The sequence below is a fragment of the Chiloscyllium punctatum genome, chromosome 22 (assembly GCF_047496795.1).
Source record: "Chiloscyllium punctatum isolate Juve2018m chromosome 22, sChiPun1.3, whole genome shotgun sequence".
In the NCBI taxonomy this organism is placed as follows: Eukaryota; Metazoa; Chordata; class Chondrichthyes; order Orectolobiformes; family Hemiscylliidae; genus Chiloscyllium; species Chiloscyllium punctatum.
In genome coordinates this window covers 82,386,776-82,406,586 of record NC_092760.1, presented here as the reverse complement: position 1 = coordinate 82,406,586, position 19,811 = coordinate 82,386,776, and the positions used below count along the sequence as shown (strand labels likewise).

Sequence of the window (19,811 nt, the reverse complement as noted above, 5' to 3'; positions counted from 1 at the left end):
GCAGCACCGCCGCCGTCCCCACTACGGTTCCCCGCACCGTTACCGGACCATGGACGGTGAGGGAGCGCCGTGGGCAGCGGAGTCTCCGGGCGGAGGAGCCTGTTGCGAGCGGGTGGTCATCAACGTGTCGGGTTTACGGTTCGAGACCCAGGCTCGGACCCTGGGCCAGTTCCCGGACACCCTGCTGGGCGACCCGAGCCGCCGCATGGGCTACTTCGACCCGCTGAGGAACGAGTACTTCTTCGACCGCAACCGGCCGAGCTTCGACGCGATCCTCTACTATTACCAGTCCGGCGGCAGGCTCAAGAGACCGGCCAATGTCCCCTTCGACATCTTCAGCGAGGAGGTCAAGTTCTACGAGCTGGGCGAGGAGGCGACCCTCAAGTTCCGCGAGGAGGAGGGTCTGGTCAAGGAGGTGGACAGAGCCCTGCCCGAGGATGAGTTCAAGCGCCAGGTTTGGCTCCTCTTCGAGTACCCGGAGAGTTCGAGTCCCGCCCGGGTCATCGCCATCGTCTCGGTGCTGGTCATCCTCATCTCCATCGTCATCTTCTGCCTGGAGACCCTGCCCGAGTTCCGGGACGAGGACTTCCCGCGCCCGGCCGGGGTTCCCGCCAACCGGACCGCTCGGCCGGCGGCGGGCTGGCCCCTGGCCTCCCCCTTCGGTGACCCCTTCTTCATCGTGGAGACGGTGTGCATCGTGTGGTTCTCCTTCGAGCTCCTGGTGCGCTTCTTCGCCTGCCCCAGCAAGGCCGCCTTCTTCCGCGACCTCATGAACACTATCGACGTGGTGTCCATCGCGCCGTACTTCATCACCCTCGGCACCGACCTGGCGAGCCGCCAGACCAACGGCCAGCAAGCCATGTCCTTCGCCATCCTGCGCACCATCCGCCTGGTGCGGGTCTTCCGCATCTTCAAGCTCTCCCGCCACTCCAAGGGCCTGCAGATCCTCGGCCACACGCTCAGGGCCAGCATGAGGGAGCTGGGGCTGCTCATCTTCTTCCTCTTCATCGGCGTGGTCCTCTTCTCCAGCGCCGTCTACTTCGCCGAGGCGGACGACCCCAAGTCGCAGTTCACCAGCATCCCGGACGCGTTCTGGTGGGCGGTGGTCACCATGACCACGGTGGGCTACGGCGACATGAAGCCCATCACGGTGGGCGGCAAGATCGTGGGCTCCCTGTGCGCCATCGCCGGCGTGCTCACCATCGCCCTGCCCGTGCCCGTCATCGTCTCCAACTTCAACTACTTCTACCACCGAGAGACCGAGAGCGAGGAGCAAGCGCCGGCGTCGCAGGCGGCACCCGCCAGTTGCCCCTCGCTCCTCCGCAAATTCCGGCGCTCCTCCTGCTCCTCCTCATCGCTGGGCGCCAAATCGGACTATGTGGAGATGGACGAGAACCTCCGGGAGTCCCTGTGCCTCAAATCCAAAGGCAACGGCACCGAAAGCGCCAAACCGAACGCCCTGCATCTGAAGGCGGTGGAGACCGACGTGTGAGCACCCCCCCCTCCTCCCCCCAGACCCCGAGGCGTTTCAGACTCCCCCCTCCCCCTCTATAACCTTTTTAATCTCCAGAATAATTGGTTGTCAAAGCACTAACGCTCTTGCCCCTATTCAGTGCTCCAGCAGCAAGCCAGGGGCGCGGCGAGACTCACAATCTAACGGGATAAGTTTCTCTCTCATTATAGACACACACAAAATAAAGCAAAATCCGCAACGGGCGGTGCATGGGACCAGGAGAGACGCCCCCGTGGCTGGAGAAATCATCATTCTTTTTGCACTGTGTCCGCTCTCAGACGGAGACCAGAAAGAAAAAAAAACTTACTTTTTGACACTTTATTGGCGGACTGAGGCAACCAGGCACCTGAACTCAAACCCAGGACACTTCTTAATTTCGTGTGGGGTCGTTACTCGTTTTTACATCGTGTTTTCCCAGTGCTATATCCCCAAATCGTTAATAATGCTTTTTTTTTCTCCCTTTCTCTGTTGAAGACAGCCAAGTCAGTTTCTATAGTTTAAGAATCGTCGGAAACTGCCCGATGGTTCAAACTTTTTTTAAAAATCTGGTCTTTCTGTTTTTCTTGTAGAGAATACAATCTCTGACCCAGTCAAACTTGTTGGTATTTTCCCGCCTGATTTATCAGATCACATATTTTATTTAAAGGCAAAACTGAAATTATGACAATTTCGTATTTTGAGTTCATTAATCTGGACACAGCAGTGACGAAGCACTCCAAAAAAATACTTTTAGTCAAAGAAAAAAAAGTTTGACGGGGAAACTGCTAACTTCTGAGCAGTTAGCACTGTTTAGCAGGTGGGACTGTTACACGTACAATTCGGTAAGTGGGATGGTTGATTAAAAAGGATAGTTAGGAAGGCAGCCAGGAGAGGAACACAGCGAAAGAAACCGAATTTGTGTCGATCGCCTGTTCAGATAATCTCCAGCTTTCTTAAAATCGGAGCGAGTCACTTTCAGAGCGCCGTTAGGGGAGGGTGCTGGATATCACTTCATTTAAGCATAATATTAACCCATTAGAGATGGGGAAAACACTGTTGAATTGTCCTGAACTGTTTGACGTGTGGCTGTGGTTTCGAGTTAAGTAACCCTGTTGTACACCACTTGGCTTTTACACTCTTTCTTCCTGGTCTGCCAACACAAAGAAACAAAACTGTGAACTTTTGGGAACTCAGCTTGCTGTGTCTTGTGTACTAACTCCCCGCCCCCATACTGTGAAAGATTGTCAAAGACACGAACTATCGACAATCCATCGGAGGTGACTTTACACCACACTTACAGAAATGAAACAAACACAACGAGATTGTAGCGAAACCTGAACTTGCACTTTTCAGAAAACTTGCTTTTGCGGCATCTCCGCCTCAGCCGGAAGCAGAGACCTTCCTTATTAAGGAGATAAAAGTCCAGCGGGAGTAACTAGTGATTATTGTTACGTTTCCTCGTTCAGACGGACTGAAATGAATGCAGTTGCACTTTGCAGATGTACAAAGTTAAAAATCACACAACGCCAGTCTATAGTCCAGCAGGTTTATTTGGAAGCACTAGCTTTCGGAGTGCTGCTCCTTCATCAAGTGGTTGTGGATGTAGGTAGCAGACATTAAATATCCCGAAGGATGGCTCTTAATGTTTTCCTCAAAACGACCAGAGCGCAGGGGAATGCAACAGCCCTCCCTCTGAAAGGCATATGTTGTGGATTTTTAAATATATATATATATAAACACTTTGAATGAATGATCCTCCTCAGAGTCCGATGTCCTAGAAGTCGGAGAGTAACGCACTCATGGTGAACCGAGAAGGTATGAAATGGTTTAATTGTTTTTGAATCGTTCGGGCGCCGATTGGGGGGAGGATGTTGTGGTTCAGTTGCAGACTGGCAGGCCATAGGCGAAGATTTCAAATTTCCCGCTGGTTTGGCAGCAGACGAGCGAGCGAACACTTACTGAATGATTGTTGGCACCCCAGTAGGTTTCAGAGTGGCAGGACACTCAGTCCCTGGACAATTGCCCAAACCAGAAATTGCTGGAGAAACTAGCACGTCTGGCAGCGTCTGTGCAGAGAGAAAGCAGAGTTAACACTTCCAGAGTAGTGACCCCTTTCCCACTTCCTGGCCAGTGGTCTTACACCACTCCTAAGTATCCCATATTTCTGTTCAGGGAACAAAGTTACAATTTTTGGTCAAATGATATTGGATTAGATAGGTATGTGCGGATGGACCAAAGGGCCTCTGTGACAACGTTTAGGTCAAATCAATTGGGTTTAAGACTGCATTTCTCCATATGCTCATTCTCATTGGTTGGATCTGGCATTGCAATCTGTTAGAAATAAATTTTCGGATGAAATGTTTTGGTGGCTATGTTACCCATGCTGACTATCAGAATGATTGGGCAGTATAGTACATGGTATAGAAACAGTACTGATGCCTCACAGTCCCAGGGACCCAGATTTGATTCCAGTCTCAGGTGACTATATGTGTGGAGTTTGCACATTCTCCCCGTGTATGCGTGGGTTTCCTCCCACAGTCCAAAGATGAGCAGGTTATGTGGATTACTGGATTAGTGGTGCTGGAAGAGCACAGCAGTTCAGGCGGCATATGTGGATTGGCCATGCTAAATTGCCTGTAGTGTGCAGGCTAGATGGACTAGCCATGGGAAGTGCAGGGTTACAGGAATGAGTTATAGGATGCCATTCACAGGATTGAGAGAAAATGAGGACTGGAGATCAGAGTCAAAGAGTGTGGCACTGGAAAAGCACAGCTGGTCAGGCAACAGCCAAGGAGCAGGAGTCATAGAGTCGTAGAGATATACAGCATGGAAAAGGCCCTTAGAGTTGATGTTGATTCTCCTGCTCTTCGGATGCTGCCTGACCAGCTGCGTTTTTCTAGCGCCACACTATTCATGGCATTGGCAGGGACTAGATCGGCCAAGTGACCTGCTTTCATGATTCTATAATACCACCACTGCTGACCTAAGTAGAATTTCTAGTTGCCCAGCAGTTCAGGTTCATGTGAAAACTTATTAAGTCACAACCTGATGTCCATGTCATAAGGAAATTATGCACCATATTGTTCAAGACCAATTATTTGTCAACACCTGGAATATTGCCCACATGCTGTTCTGCTCTGGTTGAATGTGGCATTGTAATCATTTTATTTTTAAATCCTGTTTGACAGAAAGCTTCTTTATTTGCACTCATTGTCTGCCACAGGAAAGCCATGATGTGGAGGTGCTGGTGTTAGACTGAGGTGGACAAAGTTACAAACCTCGCAACACCAGGTTATAATCCAACAGGTTTATTCGGAAGCACTAGCTTTCGGACCTCTGCTCGTTCATCAGGTGGTTGTGGATCATAAGACCATAAGACACAGAATTTATAACAAAAGATTACAGTGACATGCAACTGAAATGATATATTGAACAAACCCAGATTGTTATTAAGTCTTTCAACTTTTAGAATGGGTTGGAGATTTTGATTCACTAATATGTAAATCCCAGAACTTCTGGAGTTTACATATTAATGAATCGAAACCTGCAACCTGGTTTGTTCAATATATTGTTTCAGTTGCATGACACTGTAATCCTTTGCTATAAACTCTGTGTCTTATGCTCTTATGTTCCACACTTGATGAAGGAGTAGCACTCCACTGGACTATAATCTGGTGTTGTTTGATTTTTAACTTTGCCATAGGAAAGGATAAAGCCAATCAGTTGGAGAAGCTGGTGCTTTTTAGGAAGCACTTTCAAACCTAAACTAAACTTCTTGCAGAGTTCAAACTGTAGTAATGCAACATTCAGTGCATGTAAAGGGGTGGCACAGTGGCTCAGTGGTTATCAATGCTGCCTCACAGTGCCAGGAACCTGGGTTTGATTCCCATCTTGGGTGACTGTCTGTGTGGAGTTTGCACATTATCCCCGTGTCTGCATGGGTTTCCTCTGGGTGCTCTAGTTTCCTCCCACAATCCAAAGATGTGCAGGTTAGGTGAATTGCCCATACTAAATTGCCCATAGTGTTAGGTGTGTTAGTCAGGAGTAAATGTAGGTAAATAGGTCTGGGTGGGTTGCTCTTCAGAGGGTCGGTGTGGACTTGTTGGGCCATTTCCACATTGTAGGGAATCTAATCTCAAATAATATTTACACATGTTGGAGCATTAATCAGTTCCCCCGCCTCCCCCCCAAGCAAAGTTCTTTGTAAAACTATAAATTAGTTGCTTCTGTATAATTTGGGAACTCCTCAGCTTTTGGTAGTGTATGACCCTTTCCATTTATAAAGAGAGGTTATCATTACATGAGCTGATATACATTATATCTGCATATGTATACATGGCTACTTAGCTTGCTTTCAAACTGTTGCTGTTATCAGCACAAATCGAGTAAAGCCATCATACTCCCTGAGGATCTCTTTCCCATTAGAGGGAGGCCACTGTTGGTTTTTTAACCTGAGGGTCATCATTACTCAGGCAAGGGGTGAAGATGAGAAGGAAAGTCGATTATGGTAATTTCAGTCAGAGCAGGAATTAAACGAACGCTGTTGGTTTAATTTTACGTTACAAGCCAGCTGTGATCTAACTAATCCTCAAGTCTAACTTTCAACTGACTCAGGGGCTGGGCTTTTTGATGGGATGTAAATCTCACTGGGGTTCTCCCCTCAGATTGCACGGGAACAGACAGCTGGCTGTAATTTTCAGAATTGACCAATTAGTGACAATTGCCTGAACTCCATATAATAATAATAATAATAATGGAATTATTAGTGGGCTCTGAAAGCTGCCAATCTAGGTTAGACTGTATTGTATGTATGGTGTCTCCATCTTGAAGCCCCCATCACTCATTAAAATAAAACCAAAAAGCGCCCTGTGAATCCAGAATCAATAGCAGGGGTGGAACACCCTTCACAGAAAAACCTAATGTAACAGATGCACCAAAGTAGGCAAGTAAGTTGGGAGGACCTCCCAGATTGTGTGGAGTGTTGGCTTCCTTCACTGACTGGAGATTTCTCCGCATCAGTTAGTCTATTCCCAGTGTTATGGAGTAGCCAATCCTAATTGGTCTTTTACACCTAAACTGGCGATGTGCCATTTGTGGACAGGCAGGAGGTGGGGATAATATTGCAAACCAGGCAGCATTAGGCAGTGGTGAGGTTGCCGGTTCAGGTGTAACCTGACCCTTTCAACCAGCTCCTCCTTCTTGAAGAATGGGCCTGAGGTGGATAAAATGGTGCTGACAAATTATTACATGCTTCATATCAAGCAGGCACATGTATCGTTCAATCCTGTCTGTGCTTTTTGTTGATAATTCAGCTCAACAGGTTGTGAAGATCCTTCAGAATGAATACATTGAGTGTTTATTATGAGTGCCCTCTCAAACCAATAGCTGAATTACTGAAGTACGCCTGACATCCCCTTCAGTTCAACAATCAAAATAAGGAGCTTAACTTCAGGGGAGCACTGGTGGAGAATTCTACCTGCCATGAAAATCATTTGCTTGCATTTGATGCACCATTTTAAACATAACCAGAGAGCCCAATATAAATCTCAGTCTTTTATCTGACCAACATGCAGCAGCATTTCAGCAATATTCCAGATGCATAGATGTCCAGTGAGACAAAGGGATTTTATTGTTAGACTTTTATGCAATGTTAATTGTCTCAATAAATGGATTAAATGTAACACATAATCGTTCTTACATTTTTAAATGCCTTTGCAGCTCTCTATTGCTGAAGCTGGCCTTCCACATTTTAAATTCTCTCTGATGGCCCAGCCACACTGGATGCCAGGGATATTCCTGAGTCTTTTGAACTCAGTGCCCACATGGAGAGAGAGAGAAAAAAATCTCCAGCTCACCTGTGAACATAGGAACAGGAGTAAGTCATTCAGCCACCTGTGCCCACTGAATTGGCTGATCTGTGATCTAACTCAGTATACCAGCCTTTGGCCCATTTCCTTAATACCTTAGCTTAACAAAAATGCATCTATATCTGATTGAAAATCAATGACTGATCCAGCATCCACTGCCATTTGTGAAAGAGAATTCCAAATCTCTATCACCTTCATGTATAGAAGTGCTTCCTAACATCCCCCCGTAAATCTTAGACCATATCCCTAGTTCTATTTATTGAACTGCTCCACTTATGATAATTTTGAGGTCATAGATTCTGCAAAGTAAGAGTTTAATTTACTTGGATTAAAAGTCAAAGTAACTTTTGATGGTGAGATACTGAGGCTTCCTTCTCTCCCTTCTCCGTAAATGAAAGTGATATGCATCTTCCACTAATAACATTGCCTGCTTGAAGCTTAGTTTTATGTTTTACATCCAACTACTTCACTTCAGGTTTGACAAAGACTAAAATAGCCACTCTGATACCAGCGGAAGCTTTTTGAGTATTTTACTTGCATTATTGGACAAGATAGAGTCAAATGTCTGACATGTGATCCTCTTCCCATTTAGTTTCCAACCTATCTCCATTTCACCATTCATTGTTAGGACGTTAAATGTTAGGATGTTAAAGGGCCTCTAAAAATCCTCTCTTGTTCCATAAATATGCCTGCTTATCCACTTTTCTGTTTCAACACCCACATGGTTGACTTTTATAATTTGGATTTCAAAAGAGCGGTCAGGTGTGTATCTGAAGAGAGAAAATTTACAGGTCAGCAGAGAATAGGCAGTCGCTCTTGTGAAGAGTCACAGCAGTCACAATGGGCTGAGTGGCCTCTCTGTGTCCTGTAAATAAAGCTTTTTGAAGACACAAATTCCTTCTCATTCTCTTTCCTATGACCTCTCTCTCTCTCTCTCTCTCTCTCTGCCTTTCCTTCATGAAAAAATCTTCAAGTTGCTGAAATGAAAACATTAAACTAAAGGCATTATTTCCTCATCCATCCTGTCTAAATGTTGAACTTATTTTATGAAGCACCATTACTGGACAGAAGTCAAAATATGACGTTGGGTAACTGGGGCTACAGTGATTTTATCTGACTGGGGCCAACTTTTCTGTGCTGGCATTGGAGCACTGAAAATATATGCCTCTGTTTACACTGCTCAGTAGCTTTTGCCCTTTCCCTTAATCTCTCAGTTTACAAAGCATTGCAACAAAAGTCACTAATGATTAATTTTGATTAGTTTTTATATTATGCAAGACCATTGTGGGCAGCACAGTGGTTAGCACTGCTGCCTCACAGCGCCAGAGACCCGGGTTCAATTCCCGCCTCAGGCTATGGCTGTGTGGAGTTTGCATGTTCTCCCCGTGTCTGCGTGGGTTTCCTCCGGTGCTCCGGTTTCCTCCCACAGTCCAAAGATGTGCAGGCCAGGTGAACTGGCCATGCTAAATTGACCGTAGTGTTAGGTAAGCGGTATGGGTGGGTTGCGCTTTGGCGGGTCGGTGTGGACTTGTTGGGCCAAAGGGCCTGTTTCCACACTGTAAGTAATCTAATCTAAGATGTTTTTTGCCCAGTTTCATCATCCAGCTATTTTAATGCTCTATCTTAATAACATATTCAATCCAACTTTCTGTGAAAGCGTTGAAGGAACTTTTAATATCATAACTTTTCAGGTCATAGGAAAGAGAATGAGAAGGAATTTGTGTCTTCAGTAAAAGTTTTAATAAAAGAAAAATACTGCAGATGCTGGAAATCTGAAAAAAGCAAATCAGCACATCTGACCGCATCTGTAGAGAGAAATAGATTTGATGTTTTGAGTCTGGCGTGAGTCTTGCTTAGTTTCAATAAGATTTGTTTGATTGAAGTCTTCCGCTTTTTGTTTGCAGTGAAGAAGACAGTAGGCAGTGTGCACTCATACCGTACTCAATCAGGTCAGTGTGACTCCAGAAGATTCATTACCATTCCTTGGACTCCACAGGACAGCCCTTGGCTGCATCAGTTTGAAAATCAATTTATCTTTTTTAACATGTGCATGGAATGTCATTGAGGTCTTAATAAGAAAACAAGGAATAGGTGACGTGGTTACAAGAATTAACAGCATTGAAAATCCAACTGGATAGTACTGCAAATGGATTCTACAGAAACAAAGGTAAGGACAGTTGCTTTATACTTTATACAGTAATTTAATAATGCTGGTGTTAGCAGTTCCCTTGTCTGAACTTGGAGTTGGCGATCCTATAATGTTTGGCTAATAGTGGAGAAATAGTGTATGCATACTTATTTGGTTATATTGTTGCTAAACTATTCATATGTTGAAATATATTTGACAGAACTAAATTCATTTCAAATTCACAGCAAGCAAGTGATTTTCAGATCATATGCTTTCTTTTTCTGTCAGAACTTCAAATAACAAAATATTCTATTTGTTATGTGTGAATAATGTTTACAAAAGACAATCCAGCAAATGATAAAATTAGTAAGATACCAGAAAGTACAATTGCCAGTGTTACCAAACCATGGGGATGCTGTCACAGAGAGAGAGAGAAAATAGGTGATTGTTTAGCTGAGGTTCACAATGCCTCATGCAAGGGGAGAAGTTGAGAAGGAGAATCCTTCACAATAACGTCAGCTGGTGCAGGAATTGAACCCATACTGTTGGCATCACTAAACCAGCTGTCCAGCCAACAGAGCTCCCCTTGATTATTCAATGCCGCCTCTGTTGGTCGCAATAAGGTTCATTTCAAAGGATCTAGCAGAAAGTGAGGACTGCAGATGTTGGAGATCAGAGCTGAAAATGTGTTGCTGGAAAAGCGCAGCAAGTCAGGCAGCATCCAAGGAGCAGGAGAATCGACGTTTCGGGCATTAGCCCTTCTTCAGGGCTCATGCCCGAAGCGTCGATTCTCCTGCTCCTTGGATGCTGCCTGACCTGCTGCGCTTTTCCAGCAACACATTTTCAGCTCATTTCAAAGAATCCTCTGGATACTTTTCTACTATAGCCAATTAAGCTTATGTTTTAAAAGGAGCTAATTTAAGCAAGCTTTTTTGAATTTGCAAAAAGATTGAGTTTATTAATTACTAAAGTGAGAAGAAATGACAATGCAACAAGCACACACACAGACAGAGTAGAAATTAGACACGAGTCCACAAAGTTATAAAATTTCTGATGAGCCTCTGAATTGTTTGTGAGGAACACATTGTTAAACAATGTAGCTATCACAGCAGAAGTTACAGGTAGTGCTGATATTGATAGTTGAATAATGAATTTCAAGATACTTGACTTTGTATGATAGAGTCCTTACAGTGAGCAAGCAAGCCCTTCAGTCCACACTGACCCTCTGAAAGCATCCCATCCTGACCCAATCCTTACTCTATTCCCTGTAACCCTACATTCCGCATGGCTAATCCACCTAGCCTACACACCTTTGGACTATGGGAGGAGACCAACACAGACATGGGGAGAATGTGCCAACTCCACACAGGCAGTTGCCCAAGTGTGGAATTGAACCTGGGTCCCTGATGCTATGAGACAGCAGTGCTAACCCCTGAGCCTCCGTGCCACCTGTAGGTTGAATGAAACTCTTTAGTCCAAATTGCATTTGGCAGTGGCTGACTGGCAGTACTCAGACTGAAAAAGAGTCCTTTCCTGTTTATTCACCAGCAGCATAGGGGTATTTAAATGGCTGTTTTCAGAAGTTGTGACCCTCACAACACACTATTCTACACACTAAGACATTAGGCCATTGACACATGCTGACCAGAGATGAAACTCATTTTGAACCCTGCCTGTGTGAATTCTTGAAAGGGAGAAAATACAAGTATGTCCCTTGCCCTGATTGCTGTCTGTTTGCCATCATGCTACCAGCCTGAAATACTCCCAGGAGAATGTAAGCCCAGTTTGTTGTTTATTGGTTTGAATTCATTCATTAAATCTGGGCATCAGTGGCTAGACCAGCATTTATTGCCCGACCCTAGTTGTCTTTGAGAAAGTAAGAATGGTAAGCTGCCTTTTGAACTGCTGCAGTCCCATAGTCAGATCGACAATGCCGTTAGCGGGTGAGATCCAGGATTTTGACCCAGCGACAGTGAAGAAACGGTGATATATTTCCAAGTTAGGATGGTGAGCAGCTTGGAGGGGAACTTGCAGGCAGTGGTGTTCCCATAAATCTGCTGCCCTTGTCCTTCTAGATAGCAGTGGTTGTGGGTTTGGAAGGTGCAATTTAAGGAATTTTTGGTGAATTTCTGAAGAGCTTCATTAACCCTCCTGTTAATGAGCACTAATGGTGCAGGGACTGAATGTTTGTGGATATGGTGCCAATCATAGAGGCTTATTTGTGCTGAATGGTATCGAGACTTTTGAGTGTTGTTGGCACTGCATTCACGTAGATAAGTGATATATCATACACCTGGCTTGTGCTTTATTGATGGTGGGCAGGCTTTGGGGAAGGTGGTCAGAGTCAAAAAGCGTGGTGCTTGAAAAGCACAGCAGGTCAGGCAGCATCCGAGGAGCATGAAAATCAATGTTTCGGGCATAAGCCCTTTGGGGAGTCAGGGGGTGAGTTACTTGGAGGAGGATTCTGAGCCTCAGACCTGCTTTTGTAGCAAATAATTTCGATGGCTAGTCCAGTCCACTTGAGTTTGTATTCAGTGCTAACCCCCGGGATGTTGATAGTGAGGGATTGAGTGATGGTAACACCATTGAATGTCATGGGGTGATGGTTTGATTCTCTTTTGTTGAATATGGATTTTGCTTGGTATTTGGCAATGGACTTCTTCAATACCTGAAGAGTTACGAATGGCGCTGAACATTGGCCAAGCATTGGCAAATATCCCCACTTTATGATGGAAGGAAGGTCTTGGACATTATCCTGAGGAACTCCTGCAGAGACGTCCTGGAGCTAAGATGATGGATATCTAACAACCACAATTATCTTACGACACGCCCGAAATGACTTCAACCAGAGCAGGGGCTTTCCTCCAAATCTGACTGACTCCAATCTTACAGGAGCTTCTAGATGCTACACTCTGTCACATTCAGCCTTGATGCGAAGGACAATTCCTGCCTACCTTTGTGTTCAAACTGTAATGAAGTGAAGGGCTGGGTGGTCCTGACAGATGTCAAACTGAGCCAGTAAGCAAGGTACTGCTGAACCCATGTCACTTGATAATGATGACACCTTCCATTACTGATGATCAAAATTAGACTGGTGGGATAGAAATCTCCTGCTTTGGATTTGTCATGCTTTTTGTAAGCAGAACATACCTGGGCAATTGTCGGGTAGATTCCAGTATTGATGCTGTACTGGAACAGCTTGGCCAGAGGTGAGCTGAAAATGTGTTGCTGGAAAAGCACAGCAGGTCAGGCAGCAACCAAGGAGCAGGAGAATCGACGTTTCGGGCATGAGCCCCTCTTCAGGAAATCCCGAAACGTTGATTCTCCTGCTCCTTGGATGCTGCCTGACCTGCTGTGCTTTTCCAGCAACACATTTTCAGCTCTGATCTCCAGCATCCGCAGTCCTCACTTTCTCCTTGGCCAGAGGTGAGGCAAGTTCTGGAGCACAAGTCTTCGGTACTGTTGCAAAGTGCTACTCAGGGCCCATAGCCTTTGCAGTATCGCGTTCTTCCAACCATTTCTTGACATCATGTGGAGTGAATTGAATTGGCTGAGACTGACATCTGTGATACTGGGCACCTCTTGAGGAGACTGAGATTGGTCATCCATTCACCATTCTGACTGGAGGTTGTTGCAAATGCTTCAGCCTTATCTTACGATGTTCTGGGATCCTACGTTATTGAGGATGGGGATATTTGTGGAGCTTCCACCTCCGGCAGGTTGTTTAATTGTCAATAAACACTCATGTTGAGGTGTGGCAGGACGGCAGAGCATAGATCTGATTCTTTGGTTGTGGAATCAATTCGCTCTGTCTATCACTTGCTGCTGATGTTGTTTGTCATCAAATTATTCCTGTTTTGTAGCTTTATCAGGTCAACATCTTAATTTTGGGTGTGTTGGTGCTGCACCTGACATGTGTTCCTGCACCCATCACTGAACCAGGATTGATTCTCTAGCTTAGAAAAGTGAAAGACTGAGGATGCCTAAATCTGAAATTTAAAAACATAGAGAAACTCAGCAGGTTCGGCAGCATCTGTGAAGAGAGAAACAGCGTTAACATTTCAAGTCTGAACCTCTCAAGCAGTTCTGAAAAAGTGTCAATCAAATTTGAAACAACAACTTGCACTCTCAGTGAATTGTGACTGAATACTTCCACTTCCCTGAATGAAGACAATTGCAATATCTCTTTTGCAGTGTCATCATAATCTGAGCAGCATTTGCCTTATGGCAAGGATACACTTATGAGGAGAGATTGACTAGGTTAGATTGTCTTTGCTGGAATTCAGACGAATGAGGGAGATCTTATAGTATCCCCACCCCCACCCTCCTCTAGCTTATCTCTCCACGCTTCAGGCTCTCTGCCTTTATTCCTGATGAAGGGCTTTTGCCCGAAACGTCGATTTTGAAGCCCCTTGGATGCTGCCTGAACTGCTGTGCTCTTCCAGCACCACTAATCCAGAAACTTATAAATTTCTAACAGGACTAGACAGGGTAGATGCAGGGAGGATGTTCCTGATGGTGGGTATGTTCAGAACCAGGAGTCACAGTCTGACCATTTTGGATGGAGATGAGGAGACATTTCTTCGCCCAATGAACTGGTGAGACTGTGGAATTCATTACTGCAAAGCATTGAGTGTAACCAAGAGGTGGCTAGATATAGCACTTGGGGCAAAGGAGCTCAAAGGGTATGGGGAGAAAGCAGGATTAGGTTATTGAGTTGGGTGATCAGCCATGAATATGATGAATGGCAGTGCAGGTCCGAAGGGCTGAATGGTCTCTATCTGCTCCTAGTTTCTCTGTTTCGATAAACAAATATTCATTTCACAACTCAGCTGCGCCCCCTTGTCTCCATTTGCAAATCCATTTTTTGGATCCCTAATCAACTCTACTCCTTCCTTTATACCATTTTGATCAGGGGAACCAATCGATGCATTGTATTTGGACTTCCAGAGGGCGTTAAACAAGATACAATTGGTTCTGCTATATCCCGTGTTATAACAAAATCAGTGATAGAAGCACCATTTGAACTAATGGGGCTGGAATCGCAATATAACCAATACAAGCTTTAAAAGGTGGCACTTTAGAAACAGTATCTCCAAATCATCAACCATGTTACAGCGAATTTGCATTAACGAAACACGCTTTATTGCAGAATGACCTGTACCTCACAAAACATTCACTCGTAAGCTAAGAGCCTATGATGTTGGAGGTAGTGTATTGGTGTGGATGGAGAATTAGCTAATGCGCTGGACATAGCAAATAGGTTAAGGGCTTCTTTTCTGCAATTTGGCAATCTGTAATCAGTGAGTTCCTCAAGGGATCAGGGCTGGCACCGCAGCTGTTTACAATAGATATTAATGACTTGGAGGAAGGAAGTAAATGTATGTAGCCAAATTTGCAGACAACACAAAAATAGATGGAAAGGCAAGTTGTGAGAGGCATGCAAACAGTTTACAGCGAGATGTTGATCGGTTAAGTAAGTGGGTGCAAAGTCGGCAAGTTTGTTACTTTTGGAAGGCAGCATATAAGAACAGAGTGTTATTTAAATGGAGAAAACAAACTGCAGAAAACTGCAATACAATGGGACTTGTGGATGGTTGTGCTTGAAACAAAGAAAGCTAGCACACAGGCACAGCAGGAAATCAGGAAGGCTAATGGAATGTTGGCTCTTATTTCACGGAGATTGGAGCATAAGAATAGAGGGGTCTTATTGCAACTGTACAAGATGTTGGTGAGATCACGTTTGGATTTCTGCGAGCAATTTTGGTCAGCTAATTTAAGAAAAAAATAGTGTTTTATTGGCTGCAGTTCAGAGAAGGTTCACTAAGATGATCCTGTACATGGAGAGATTGTCTGATAAGCAAAAGTCAAACTGTTTGGAATTCTATTCATGAGAGTTTAGAAGAATGAGAGGTGATCTCATTGAAACATGTAGGATTCTTAAAGTTTTGACAAGGTAAATGCTGAGAGGATGTTTTCCCTCATGGGAGAATCTAGGTCCAGAGGGCATAGTCTCATAATGAGAGGATGCCACTTTAAGACTGAGATGCAGAGGAATTTCTTTGTGAATCTTTGGAACTCCTTGCCACGCAGAGCTGTGGGAGGGCAGAGTCCGTGTGTGTATTTAAGGCCAAGATAGAGAGGCTCTTGATCAGTTGGGGGAATATAGGGCAAGAAACTGGATGTGAGGAGTTCTGGATCAGCCATGATAGTATTAAATGATGGAGCAGGCTTAAGGAGCCGAATGGCCTACAGCTTTTCCTACTTGTTGTGGTCTTAGGGTCTTGACTCCTCCTCCTGTGCCTGTAAGTTATTATTTTTCCTGAGGTAATTTAGAAGTTTACTGGAGTTGAAATTCAAGGTCCTCTTCTCTCCTGTCAAAGTCATTCACACCAAAAAGGCCAAGGGACGCAGATGCATAGGAACACCACCAACTGCAGCTTACCCTCTAATGTCACCCTCCATTTTGACTTGGAACTTCATTGCTTTTCCTTCACTTCTGCTGGGTCAACATTCTGGAACCCCCTTCTGAACAGTCCTGAGGGGGTATCTCTGCCAGACTACAGTGATTAAGAAGGCAGCTCAGCACCACTTTCTCAAGGATACCGAAAAGTGGGCAATAAATGCTAGCCCACAACGCGATAGCTACATCCCAAGAAATAAGTTTTATAAACAGTTTTGGAAGTCCTGAAGTATCTTAAAATTACGTCAAATCCTTTTTCTGAAGGCCAAAGAGGTGCTTGAACTTCTGTTAAGTTTTCACTAGAAAACAGAACTCAAATCATCCACTAGCTGGCCCATTATATTAAGCACTGGTTATAAAATCAGACCCTTGCATTTCTGATCATTGGGTCCCACACTGTCTGGGCAGCAGTATCAACCTCAGACGTGAGATTTCTGTTTAAATTAATATGTTTCCATTGTCATTTTTGTTTGTTTCTGTTAAAATTTAATAGTAAGAAAGAAGGTCTTAGAGGAGGATAGAGACAGGTTGGTCAGATGTGTAAATCAGTGGCAGATGGAATTTAATCCTGAAAAGTGTGAAGAAGAAATAAGACAAGGGAGTACTCAATGAATGCAGAACACTAGGAAGCTCAGAGGAATCGAATCTCAAGGTGCTTGTGCACAGAACCCTCAATGTGGCTGACCAGGTCAATAGCCTAGTTCAGAAAGCATATGTGACACTTGCCTTTATCTGTCATAGCATAGATTATATGAGCAGGGAGGTCATATTGGAGCTGTGCAGGACTCTGGGTGAGTACAGCTGGAGTACGGTGCAGTGCTGGTCACTGCGCTATAGGAAGGATGGTGATTGCATTGTCAGGACTGCAGAGGAGATTCACCAGGTTGCTGTCTGTGATGAAGCACATTAGGTATAAAGAGAGGCTGGATAAAATTATGAGGGGCACAGGAGGGAGAATACGAAGTAGCCGTTACCCTGAATTGCAATCTCAATAATGAGAAGGCATAATTTTAAGGTGAAGCGAACAAGGTTTAGAGAGGATTTGAGAAAGTATTTTTTCATCCAGCAGGTGGTGGGAATCTGGACTGCACTGGCTGGGAGGGGCATAGAGAGGGAGAGAGGAAAACTTACAATCTTCAAAAAGTACTTGAAATGTGATAGCAGTCAGTGCTACAGGCCTTGTGCTGGGGAGTGGGATTAGTATAGATGGGTCAGTGCAGACTGAATAGGCTGAAGGGACTCTTCTGAGCTATGTGACTCTAAAACTAACATTCTGATCTGCTGTTACCGTGCCCCGATGAATGGTTGTTTAAACTGCTTGTTCAAAAGAGTAGAAGGTCTGATGCTACTGCAATGATCTTGACATCTAGCTACTAGTCTTTATTCCTTATTACAGACAGACTATGTATACAACAACAATGCCCATGTAAGTATTTAGTAGGACAGCATTAAAATCTCACTTCCAGTACACGTGACTCTGCACTAGTTTCAGCAGTTGATGGGGCATGACAGAAACGTAGAAAATAGGAGCAGGAGTAGGCCATTTGGCCCTTCAAGCCTCTTTGTCATTCAATATAATAATGGCTATATCATCCAACTCAGTACCCTGTTCCTGCTTACTCCCCCAACCCCTTTGATCTGTTTAACCCTAAGTACTATACAGAGGAACCTTGATTATCCAAATATTGGATTATCTGGCAGGATCGCAAGGTCCAGATGCTTGGCTAAATTGGATGCTGCCTGAACTGCTGTGGTCTTCCAGCACCACTAATCCAGAATCTGGTTTCCAGCATCTGCAGTCATTTTTTTTACCCCTAAATTATGTTATCTGGCATTCGATTATCCAGAATTCAATTAACAGAACGAAATACTGCCCACCCATGTCTTTCAGATAATCGAGGCTCCTCTGTATCTAACTCCTTCTTGAACACATTCAATATTATGGCCTCAACCTCTTTCTGTAGCAGAGAATTCCACAGGGTCACCACTCTGTAGCATCTGTAGAGAGAAAGAGTCCAGTGACCCTTCTTCAGGACAGGTGACATGGGGGTGTGGGGAGGGGTTGGGAGTGGAGGAGGAGTGGACCAGGGTATCCTGGGGGGAACAGTCTCCATGGAAGACTGACATGGGAGGAGAGGGAAATATGTCCTTAGCGGTGGCATCTTGCTGGAGATGTCTGAAATGGCAGCTCATGTTCCTGTGGATGTGGATGTTGGTGAGGTAAGAAGTGAGGGTCAGGGGACACTATCGCTTTTGTTGGAGGGAAGAGAAGGGGTCGGGACTGAAGTGTGGGAGATGGGTCAGAGCCGGCTATGTGCCATGTTCTCCACGGTGTGGGGTATCCTCACTGAGGAAGAAAGTAGACATTTCAGAGACCCTCTTGTAGAACCAAAATAATAATAGGCGGCACGGTGGCGAGCACTGTTGCCTCACAGCGCCAGCGACCCAGGTTCGATTCCTGCCTTGGGTGACTGACTGTGTGGAGCTTGCACATTCTCCCTGTGTCTGTGTGGGTTTCCTCCCACAATCCAAAGATGTGCAGGTTAGGTCATGCTAAATTGCTCATAGTCGGGTGAATATGGAGAACGGGTCTGGTTGGGTTACTCTTCAGAAGGTCGGAATGGATTTGTTGGGCTGAAGGGCATGTTTCCATACTGTAGGGAATCTAATCAGAACATCCTTCCTGTGTTTACCCAGTCTAGTCCTGTTAGAATTTTATAATCAGCCCTTCATCCTAAGGCTGTGTCCCTATATTCCAGATATTCCCAAAACTGCCTTTCAGTATCTATCATATGTAGCTCTTTCAGAACTTTGTATTTTTCAGTGTGGTCATCTTACATTCTTTTGAAATCTAAAGAATAGATGTCAAATTTACTCAGCCTGTCATCGTACGACAAGCTTTTCACCTGAGGAACCAATCCAGTGAACTCTTTCTGTACTACCTCCAATGCATAAGACCATAAGACCATAAGACATAGGAGTGGAAGTAAGGCCATTCGGCCCATCGAGTCCACTCCGCCATTCAATCATGGCTGATGCGCATTTCAGCTCCACTTGCCAGCGTTCTCCCCGTAGCCCTTAATTCCTCTAGACAACAAGAACCTATCAATCTCGGCCTTGAAGACATTTAGCGTCCCGGCTTCCACTGCACTCCGTGGCAATGAATTCCACAGGCCCACCACTCTCTGGCTGAAGAAATGTCTCCGCATTTCCGTTCTGAAATGACCCCCTCTAATTCTAAGGCTGTGTCCACGGGTCCTAGTCTCCTCGCCTAACAGAAACAATTTTCTAGCATCCACCTTTTCAAAGCCATGTATTATTTTGTACGTCTCTATTAGATCTCCCCTTAATCTTCTAAACTCCAACGAATACAATCCCAGTATCCTCAGCCGTTCCTCATATGCTAGACCTGTCATTCCAGGGATCATCCGTGTGAATCTCCGCTGGACACGTTCCAGTGCCAGTATGTCCTTCCTGAGGTGCGGGGACCAAAACTGGACACAGTACTCCAAATGGGGCCTAACCAGAGCTTTATAAAGTCTTAGTAGTACATCTCTGCTTTTATATTCCAACCCTCTTGAGATAAGAGACAACATTGCATTCGCTTTCTTAATCACAGACTCAACCTGCATGTTTACCTTTAGAGAATCCTCGACTAGCACTCCCAGATCCCTTTGTGCTTTGGCTTTATTAAGTTTCTCACCATTTAGAAAGTAGTCCATGCTTTTATTCTTTTTGCCAAAGTGCAAGACCTCGCACTTGCTCACGTTAAATTCCATCAGCCATTTCCTGGACCACTCTCCCAAACTGTCTAGATCCTTCTGTAGCCTCCCCACTTCCTCAGTATATCCTTCCTTAAAA

The 19,811-nt window shown here is 44.9% G+C and overlaps 1 protein-coding gene across 3 annotated transcripts in view; it reads left to right on the top strand.

The window, feature by feature from the left end:
- The first annotated feature begins 16 nt into the window (after positions 1-16).
- LOC140493815 (potassium voltage-gated channel subfamily A member 4-like) overlaps positions 17-19,811 on the top strand; it is a 124,220-nt gene continuing 104,425 nt past the window's right edge. For 2 of the 3 annotated variants that reach the window (XM_072592722.1, XM_072592721.1), the window contains exons 1-2: positions 39-3,307; positions 9,264-9,526. In XM_072592722.1, coding sequence (XP_072448823.1) covers positions 50-1,492 — 1,443 coding nt within the window. In that variant the 5' untranslated portion in view covers positions 39-49 and the 3' untranslated portion in view covers positions 1,493-3,307; positions 9,264-9,526. Of the gene's footprint in view, positions 3,308-9,263; positions 9,527-19,811 lie in introns of all 3 variants that reach the window. The other variant, XM_072592723.1, reaches the window with a different exon arrangement.